The sequence below is a fragment of the Cydia pomonella genome, chromosome 27 (genome assembly GCF_033807575.1).
Source record: "Cydia pomonella isolate Wapato2018A chromosome 27, ilCydPomo1, whole genome shotgun sequence".
Taxonomy (NCBI): Eukaryota; Metazoa; Arthropoda; class Insecta; order Lepidoptera; family Tortricidae; genus Cydia; species Cydia pomonella.
This window is the reverse complement of record NC_084729.1, coordinates 2,227,339-2,237,639: the sequence shown is the minus strand read 5'-3', so window position 1 is coordinate 2,237,639 and position 10,301 is coordinate 2,227,339. Positions and strand designations below refer to the sequence as shown.

Sequence of the window (10,301 nt, the reverse complement as noted above, 5' to 3'; positions counted from 1 at the left end):
GTTCTTTGTTAATTATTTCATTCCTAATCGGGCAATCTAATAATACGAAGTCGTTATCTAAAAACACAACCGAGTCCTATATTTCGAGTATAAAATAAACCGAAATATATGTTTATTTCAAAGTTTTTCCAAAAAACCGGTTCCGATCCCTGCTTTGTATGGGAACACTAAAATTAATTGTCGTGACAAACGAGTGGGGTTGGCAAGTCGTAGTATTTTACAGATGGCGACGGCAAAAACCTATCAATGACACGAGGTGTCAAATTCTTGTTTTTTTTTTATGGCCTGGATGCTTTGCTTTTAAGCCAAATCTCATAGAACAAAACTAGAGGTAACACATATGCTGACGTCATATATAAACTATACTCTGGCAAAGTCACTTTATCAGTAGAAAAAGGCGCGAAATTAAAGTTTTCTTTTCTTCGCGTCTATTTTTTTAAATTTGCCAACTTATTCCACTGACGGGAATGGCTTACCAAACTATATTGACAGTTGCCAACCCCATTCCTAAAAAAAACTTAAATACGTACTCTGATCTTAGAAAAACTAAGCTATGGCATATTCGAATTCCCTCTCAGAAGACGTCTTAATAACATAATCAATCTTCTGCCGCGTCTCATATAAATTCTTTCTCAATTTATAAACAATTACATCAGCAGTTTCTTCCTTGATATCTGGAAACTCTGTCATAATCCTATCTCTTATTTCCTTGAAAGTCGCATCCGGGACGCCATCTTGAATTTTTTCGCGCTCTTTTTCAAACGTCACATTTTTCTGTTGCTCTTCAACTGTTTCTCGAAGATCGTTCGCGAAACTGATTAGAAATTCTTCTAGGGTTTGCTTTATTTTCTCCATATCGTGTACAGTTAGGTTGTATTGAGAGTTGACGTAGTCAGCCATTACGTTTTTGAAGTTTTGTATGTAAGAGACTACCTTTATGGTTTTTTGGATTTGCTCTATGCTCTCTGTGGTCGGTGTTGGGTCTTCTTTTTCTTCTAGTGGCAGGCATGATGTGGTCGCTACTAGTCCCAGCAATATTAGTGGCCCTGTAACAAGTAGGTAACAATATTATTTTAATCGCACTTGCTCGAAAAAGATCTTATTTCATGCAGGTGTACTGAAGGACAAAGCCCTATATTGTTCCCGCGGGAGTTATGGATTGTGAAAAAAAGCTATAACTCCCTAGGGAGTTATAACTTTTTTTTTATTATGTCACAAATTCATACAAACCAAGTAGCGTAAATGAGTTTTACTTTAAAAATATTGCCGATAGTAATGTAATATGTTTGTTTATGTTTAAAAATATTTAACTTGATCAATTTAATAGTCATTTAAAATATTTTTACATAATTTTCAGTCGTGGCTGAATGCCGAATAGGTCTGTGCCTTCGATGCTTAACCTGACAACAAATGGCAATATGGCGGACGAATGTTTCATATGTCACCATTATGTCACCGTATTTATTTGGTATTGAATCGGCGAACAGCATTGTTAAAGTAGTGTATGCAACCTGCTACTATATGAGCAAGGTTTCCCCGCTGCACCTATTTAATTAGCTTTAATTTTAGTCTAGTGAAATTTAATTGTATATTTGCGTTGTAATTATTATTGTAATGTAATGGACTGATACTTTTCTTTAGTAGTGCACAATAAAGAATTTTATTATTATTATTTGTATGTCTTTCCATATCTCGGGACCATGGGGTCCCGGACCTTTGGGAGGCATGCGTGGGGCCGAAGCCAACAGCGCAGAGGCCCTTTTAGACTAATTTCATGTTATGTATTACACCAGCTAGAACCCATTCACGGGTACAAATAGATACCCGTAAATCGGTCCCAGCTGGTGTAGGGGCTATTGTAAATAAAGTGGATAAGAGGGCCGGTTATGGTGTTGAACTTTGACTGGTCAAAAGATTGGGCTATTGTAGAGAGATCCGGACACCTGTCATAACAATGCTTGAACACGTTATCGAGGCAGGCGGTGACTTGCCGCTGACTAGATGGGCCCCTGAAACTGCCGTCGTAAAGACGACCAGGAGCAACACCGGTGTGAGCGGCTCAGGGGTGTCGAGAGGTGTGCGCCGCTTTCTACCCAGTGCCTGATAACAGCCACTGTGCCAACTCGCGTCTTATGCATCTTTCACTTCCACCTCCGGAGCATATAGCTCTAACGATTCCTCTCTGGACGGCCAATGAAGGCAAGCAAGAGCTGAGAGTCCTGCGGGTCCACTCCGACCGACGAAGACACGCCGGAGACGGAGACCCTGACCGACTCTCGGGAACACTCGGGTCCGTGGGGTCGTTACTCCCCAACAGCTCGCCACTCAAGCTGCCCTGCGGGCCTTATTATTATTATTATTATTTATTATTTTAGAATAATTCCGCTTAAAATTTAGTTTTTTCTTCGCAAGTGTGATGAAAAACATTGTGTGTAACTCCAGGGGTAAGAATATTGTAAACTCGGGTCTCTAATTATCTTTACTAAATGGCATTCTTTGGAAGCCAACCATAGAGTGTGGTGAAAGAAAAATGTTGACTATAGTATTTTCATATAACTTGGGTAGACTATAGCGACAACTGACAATTTTGCGTTTTTAACCGCCTTCAAAAAAAAGTTCAGTTTGACCCGTATGTTTGTATGTATGTATGTTTGTCCGCGATTATCTCGCGATTGGCTGAACCAATTTTGATGCGGTTTTCAGAAAAGTGTTTGTTATTAGGATATACGTGTTTGGCCTGGCCTAGGTAGAGGCAGAGGTAGGGTCACCTAACGATGCAGGAGGTCCCGCATTCGAATCCTGGTAAGGGCATTTGTTTATATAGGGTGATTTTGTTATCACTGACCAAACTGAGGGGTGAATATGTAGGTCATAAGGTCAATAAGGGCCAACCCCATAATCGCATAAAAAAAATATGTATTATACAATATATCGTCGTCTACATAGAGAAATAAGTAACATAGAGTGCTCACTCCATACATCAGTTTTGGTACCAAAACGATTATTATCTTCGTAATTGAAATTGAATTGAAATCTTTATTGTCATATTGTGAGTTACAATGATCTTAAAATTATGTTAGGGTAGAATCATCACAATCAACCGCGATGCGGCGTACAATGTTAATACTAAAACTAATCTTACAGCTAACTAATTATACAAATATTACATGTGATGCGAATAAAATGATTGGTACTGTGTCAATAGGTAAATTAACAAATAATATGTCATACTAACTCGACGGCATAAAGTGGTCCCTTATCTTATAGTAAGCTTTGTCTAAGCACCATTTATAAAGTTTACGTCCGAATTCAGGTAGTTCAGGTATTTTAATTTCATTAGGCAAGTGGTTAAATGTGTGAATCGACATATAAAATACACTCTTTAGTAGTCGACATCTAGCATCGAGTAGCGAAATTATCAGTACTGCTACTTGACGTAAGATTCAGGTCGCTTAAGGTATTAGAAAGTATAATAAAGAGTTAATCAATTAATCAATATGTTTATTTGTAAACACAGGTACATAATAGGTCTTATAATTATAGTAGCGTATCACCATGTTTTGCCATTAGGCATACAAATATTTAAGTCAAGATGGAGCATGCAATTATTATAAATAGCTTACATGTATAATCTATTGCAATTTATAAATATAAAACAAACTAACAACAATTAAATTAACAATAACAATATACATAATGGATATATACAGATGATAACTATAACTAGCTTATATCTAAAATAGGCCCTTGAGGCATTGTACCAAGGATGCTGGCGGCATTTCCTCGTTGTATCGCAATACTGATACGTTGTGCGAGGAAGCCGCCAGCTCTTCGGGCACCAGTTAAATTATACATCAGACAGATATTGTTAAAGAACTATATATCCAATGTCTTGGCCCATAGGGCTGCGTCTTCAATAGGAGCGAGCAAGTCTCAGTAATAGGGTCCCGTTTGACCCTTTGGGTACGGAACCCTAAACAAGACTAAACTACTCATTTTTACAAAATTTTATTTATTTTGACATGTTCTTAGTAACTAACTTTTCAAACTGATGATGGAGTAGGAGGTGGGAATGACGCAATCTAATTGTGTTTGGGGTTTTTAGAATTGTCTCGGTGTGGAAAGAAAAGTACAGTCCAGGGATCGGAAACCGGTATTTTTTGTATGGGAACGAAAACGGTATTTTTTCGTTCTTTGTTAATTACTTCATTTCTAATTAGGCAATTTAATAATACGAAGTCGTTATCTGAAAACACGAAACCGACAACCGAAATATATGGTTGTTTCGATGTTTTTGCAAAAAACCTGTTACGATCCCTGGTACAGTCGGCGATAAAACCTTGTACCAAAATTGAATTATTTACTTAAAAATGTATTAAGTTAGTCCTACTGCCGACTGCATTTGTAGTGTAATAACGCAACACGTATAGATTTAAAGTCGTTTTGTCACCACAATAATAGATAATAATGGTAACACAAACCGCAACCATTGTTAAATATGTCGACAGATTGGTCACAATCGGGCTGGCAACTGCCAAAGTATGTCAAAGGTTTTGTTTATAGGAGTGAAATCTCTTATGTAGAACTGTTGCAAAAGTGTCCAGCTGTCAGCAATAAATAATATGTAGTTCCAAATCTCTCCAGAGTAGCGCTAGAGTAGCTAAGAACCGAGGCGTTATTGACGGAGTGAAGTGCGGTGTCTATAATTTGTTTTTTTTTTTCAAAGTATTCTAGGTATTGTAGCGCCACCTATTTAAGGTTTTTTGAAAACACTTTTTGGTACATGGAGATTCCATTCCTTACCTCCACCTTAATTCCATAGTTTATACAGGTGTCCCTAGCCATTGGACAAAGCCGAAATGTACATATGCATTAGGGTATTTAGAACCAGTGTACAAAGTATCATAACAGCCGGTGTAGCGGTTTCGATGAAATTAACAAATTACCAATTTTAACTTTGGAGCAGAATAAGCTTCTGACTTTTGAAAAATTTCATCATTATCAAATATTTCGAACAAATTGTCAAAAACACTGCCAAAGATTAACACAGTGTGTTTCTTTTTGTTGTCGATTATTGCAAATAACTTTTGTTCGAAAAAAATATTTTTTTATCTTTTGTTCTAATAAAAAAAATATTAACGTCAGAGAATGAGAATGAGAATGAGAATTTGTTTATTACCTATTAATTGTTACATCCTTGCGTTCCCGTAGGATTGTGTCAGCTAACTTGTGTCTAAAAGATCTGTGTAAGCTGAAGGTGTTATGTCACAATTATTATGGATGTTAATATTATGTATTTTATTCTATGTTACCTTATATTATTATGTTATTTTACATTAAATTTATTTAATTCTGAGGGGACGGGGAGCCGCCGCGCCCCGAGGCCAGCGTCTCATGTCTTTATTTGGAGTATAGGTGATTTCGCCTATTCTATTATTTGTTAGGAGTGGGTTAAATTCACCATGAGCCAGGTAGGCGTCGCCAGGGGTCACAAGGTCTTCTATACCTAGAGTTGCGATCTTGTCTAGCATTTTGCGGTTTAGGTCGGCGGCTCGAAGGTGCCACGCCTCAAGGTCCGCGATTTCCCAAAGTGTTTCCGTCGGTAAACGTCTTGAGAACTGGCCGGCACTCTTGAGGGCCATTCTGTATTGTCTCTCGATTTTTTGTAGATTTGAGTGGCTGTACCTCGATAGCAACTGTACTACCCCATAATCCATAATGGGAAGAATGCAGGCTTGGATCACCGCTAATTTGACTTCTACATTAGTTTTAGCATAATAACCAATAATGGGACCCATAACGTCAGAGCATTCCTGAGAAGTAACTCTACGTGGGATTTCAGGGTTTGTCCAATGGCTAAGGTCACCCTGTATGGCGTCATCAGAGGTTTTATCTGTCTATAGTTCTTGCCATCCACGATGACGCGCAGATTCGTCAAATCTAAACTTTAATAACATGACAATACCCCAATGTACCCAACAAATTTTTTATTAGGCTGCCTTGGATATAATTCTCTAGAGTTGAGGCGCAACAACATCTTGCTGACTACAGCTTGTCGCATATTGCGCGGTGACTCGGACTGCCCGGAACTGGTAGATCGAGTCCTGAGGTTGTACGTCCCGGATATTCCTCGAGTCTTCTTGAGGCCGCGAACGCCTCCACTGTTGGCCGTACCGGCGGCGCGCACAGTATCGCGCAGGAACTCTCCACTCCTCCGCGCTTTATCGCTGCTCAATGCACTCTTGACATCAGCACCAGAGTATTGGCATATGCTGTAATGCCGTGTAAATATTTGAAAAAATAATAATAATAATAATAATCCGAGACTGATTGTCACGGCAGGTGTCCGCTAGTCTCCTCCCATAGCCTATTATCCAGTCCATCCAACTTTCAAATCAATAGCCTTATGACCTTAGATCCCATCGCAGCACAAAAGTGCTGCACTGCAATAGTCTTTGCACCTGGTGGGGACCATCTCCGGATGTATCATATTGTGCGCTCGGAGATGGTATCCACCATGTGTATCCCTTTCTTTTAGATTAATTTGTCTTAAAGGGCCTCTGCGCTGTTGGCTTCGGCCCCACGCATGCCTCCCAAAGGTCCGGGACCCCATGGTCCCGAGATATGGTAAGACAGACAAATAATAATAATACGAGTAAGGCACACGTCATCATAAATGACACGATCTATACAGGGTGTAAATCCAATCCTTTAGACCGTGAGTAGCATAATAACTTAATAAGTATTTAAGTTTTGCTAATACTACATTTTTATTTAAAATAACAATATACATAATGGAAATATACAGATGATTATTATAACTAGCTTATATCTAAAATAGGCCCTTGAGGCATGGTACCAAGGATGCTGGCGGCATTTCCTCGTTGTATCGCAATATACGTTGTGCGAGGAAGCCGCCAGCTCTTCGGTCACCAGTTACGTCAACCAGACGTTTCGCGATTTCTCCAAAAAACTTGTGCGCGCTGGGACCCCATGGACCTAGAGTTTCAGACTTTTGCTAAGAAATATAATGAAAAATATTAACCATACAAAGTAATTCAGCCCGCAATGTAAAGTACCAGAAGTTACGAGTAGGGTTGCCAACCTTAGTGCACAGATTTGGGGTACATTTGCGATCAAATTGCGGGATCTGGGTATAAAATGCGGCACTCCTTCACCCGGCCTAACTGGGTAAGTTATATTGATTGTCAACTTATTGAAAGGCATGCAAAATTAAACCAATTTTACTTTCTTATTGCACATTAAAATATAACTTTTACAACAAATATTAAAATATATATTGTTCTCGTGCATTACTCGCGTCGTAATATATATTCAAGTTAAAATCACGCGCTCTCACATTACTCTAATTTACAACTGAACGTTTAAGTGCTTATAATCTGGTCTAGCCTGAAAGCGGGACAATCGGCGTCCCGCGTGGGCTTTTTGCGGCACGCATACTTTAGGGCTCCAGAAACGGGACGTCCCGCATATAGCGGGACGGTTGGCAACCCTAGTTACGAGATACGAGCTTTTTATAGCCAAAATCAGCCATCTATGTCAGCGTTACATTAAATTCCGATTAATGGCTTCTTTTCTTAAACTTTGATATGAAAACTATGCATATTACTGTAGCAGAGATATAAGCCACCGCCTCATAATACTTTCCGTTACATGTACGGTTTTTAAAGACGGTGAACGTAAAATAAATAAATATTTGGGTACAATCTTACACAGATCGATCTAGATTCAAACTAAGCAAAGCTTGTACTATAGGAACTAGGCGACGATATACATACGTATATAGATAAATACATACTTATATACATAGAAAAACAATGTTCAAAAATCTGTTATGTACGAAACCGGGAAAGCGAGTTTTTCTTAGAATTCCTAGTCAAACAATAATTAACCTTCATTTATCAAACCATTATCATATGGCACTAATAGTATCAAATTAAATGATCACTACATCAAGATCTAGTTCGTCATTATTTCCTAGATAACTACCAGTTTTTCTGTGAAGAATTGTTGAACTGCCGTAGTAAATAGCACCGGCTATTTCAAAATGAAAGCTCCAAAAGAAAATTAAAAAAAAAAACAACCGAATGAATAACTAAACAATCATAAAAAAATAAAAAATAAATAATTAATAAATGTATGATTGTTGGTGCAATAAAGAATATTTACTCACTTACTTACTTAATAACCTCCTCCTTTTGAAATCTTGAAGTCGGTTAAAAATACGTGTAACTTTTGGACTATAGGTCCAAATATGAAAAAAATCTTAAAACAAAAGCTGCACAAGTAGGTACTTTCAATGAATAATTTTTAAGAAAAAAAAACCGACTTCAATATGGGAGACCGGTGAAAGAACGATTATTGTTGATTGTAGAGATAGAAAAGGAGGTTACATGTTTTTTTTTGTCACTGCACCCACCTTGACACATTTCAGATTTGCCCTATGGTTGACTGGTAAGATACCCGCAATGGGGTATTCGACTGTATTTAAGATAAATTGTTTCACACCATGCATGAAATAAAGCACCGGATAATTATTTAAAAAAAAAACTAAATAAGATAGAAATATAAAAATGTGCTTGACAAACATGCAAAGAGAACAAATTGCCAAACGTGAACTATGCATCGTTTAAGAGTTCCGTTCTGTTCATCATCAACAGTTCCACTTTATTCCTTGATTTGTTTAAGAAAATACAAAAACCACTATATGTAAGCCTCTAACATTTGAGAAGTTTCCTCGATTCCTCATGGACCCCATCGACAGAGCTCGAACTTGACAAAAATTTGTCTTGAAAATCTAATTTGCTTAACAAAAACAGCGAAGGGGACAAATCGCCAAACGTTTACTATGCGTCGTTGAAGAGTTCCATTCTGATCATCATTTAGCAGTTCCACTTCAACAAATGTCACTTTTTTAAATATAAATGCTTGATTTGTTTAAGAAAATACAAAAACCACTATATGTATGCCTTTCACATTTGAAGAGTTCCCTCGATTCCTCATGGACCCCACCGTCAGAACTCGAACTTGACAAAAATTTGTCTTGAAAATCTAATTTACTTAACAAACACAGCGAAGAGGACAAATCGCCAAACGTGTACTATGCGTCGTTGAAGAGTTCCATTCTGATCATCATCAGCAGTTCCACTTCATCAAATTATGTCACTTTTTTAAATGTAAATGCTTGATTTGTTAAAGAAAATACAAAGATCACTATATGTATGCCTTTCACATTTGAAGAGTTCCCTCGATTCCTTATAGATCCCATCATCAGAACTGAGTTTTGACAAAAACGGGACCAATCTGTATATATATAGATCTAAGCAAAAAAATAATTTTCATAATCGGTTCAGAAATGACGGGGTTATGGAGTAACAAACATTAAAAAAAACATACCTACACACCGAATTGATAACCTCCTCCTTTTGAAATCTTAAAGCCGGTTAAAAATATAGCGAACATGATCGGTTCAGCCGTTTCTGCATTATTGCAAAAAGTATTCTCTTAGTAAAAATAAGTACAAAGCGCAGTGAAGGTACTCCCTAATGCTTGTAATGCACAGTCCGATGCAGAAAGAGGTGATGCATAGACTGATTGTATACAAGGGGGGGGGGGGGGGGGGGGGGGGGCGACACCTCTCTCTGCAACTGACTGTACATGATACTTGCTAATAGCCCCCGTCGGGCCTATTCTGACGGAATGGTAACTACGGAACCCTACATTGAAGCCCGACATGCGCTTGGCCACTTTGTCTTAAACGTATTTGACCCTGATATGACTTATGTCTATCGATACTTAAAAACTAGTTATTTATAGAACATTGTCAGACAATAACATCATCGTCCATAATTAAAAAAATGTAAGGTAAGTATTAAAGGTAAGTATAGTAAGGTTTACTAAATGATACTTTCAACTCTTTCAAGCACTAAATCTCTATACGAATGATGTACTCACACATTTTCCACCAGAGCTGACAGAACTGAATCTCCGTGTGCACAACACCAACACAATCGTCCGACTGCGTTGTAAAGTTCGGAGCGAGTCATGCGAGAGGTGATAAACGTCACTTTTGTACCTTGATGCCTTTGCTCAGTAGATAATACTGTTTACAGTACATATGGGGCTACTTTATAGCACTAGTGCGAGAAGTAGCATATTATGTTACTGTGTCGAACATTTAAAGGGCCATATGTACTGTAAAACGTTGTACGATACATGTGCGAATAGGTAATTCGCAACTCGTGTCGATTTAAAACACTCCCTTCGGTCGTGTTTTAATT

The 10,301-nt window shown here is 38.1% G+C and overlaps 1 protein-coding gene across 2 annotated transcripts; it reads right to left on the bottom strand.

Annotated features, from left to right (window-relative positions):
- Positions 1-518: 518 nt before the first annotated feature.
- LOC133532758 (uncharacterized) lies at positions 519-10,123 on the bottom strand. 2 transcript variants are annotated; one of them, XM_061871552.1, is made up of 2 exons: positions 9,976-10,123; positions 519-1,046 (listed from the first exon to the last, which is right to left on the bottom strand). In XM_061871552.1, the coding sequence occupies exons 1-2, from the start codon at positions 9,977-9,979 to the stop codon at positions 547-549; spliced, it is 504 nt and encodes a 167-aa protein (XP_061727536.1). In that variant the 5' UTR covers positions 9,980-10,123; the 3' UTR covers positions 519-546. The 2 variants fall into 2 exon arrangements, with proteins under 2 accessions (XP_061727536.1, XP_061727535.1); XM_061871551.1 differs by lacking the exon at positions 9,976-10,123 and adding an exon at positions 9,426-9,594.
- Between the last annotated feature and the right edge of the window lie 178 nt (positions 10,124-10,301).

Excerpts from the sequence above, each read along its gene's own strand:
- LOC133532758 (XM_061871551.1), bottom strand. The coding sequence starts at position 9,483 with ATGTTCGCTATATTTTTAACCGGCTTTAAGATTTCAAAAGGAGGAGGT. Across the intron at positions 1,047-9,425 it reads AGGAGGAGGTTATCAATTCG|GGCCACTAATATTGCTGGGA; the intron begins GTGTGTAGGTAT and ends TACTTGTTACAG.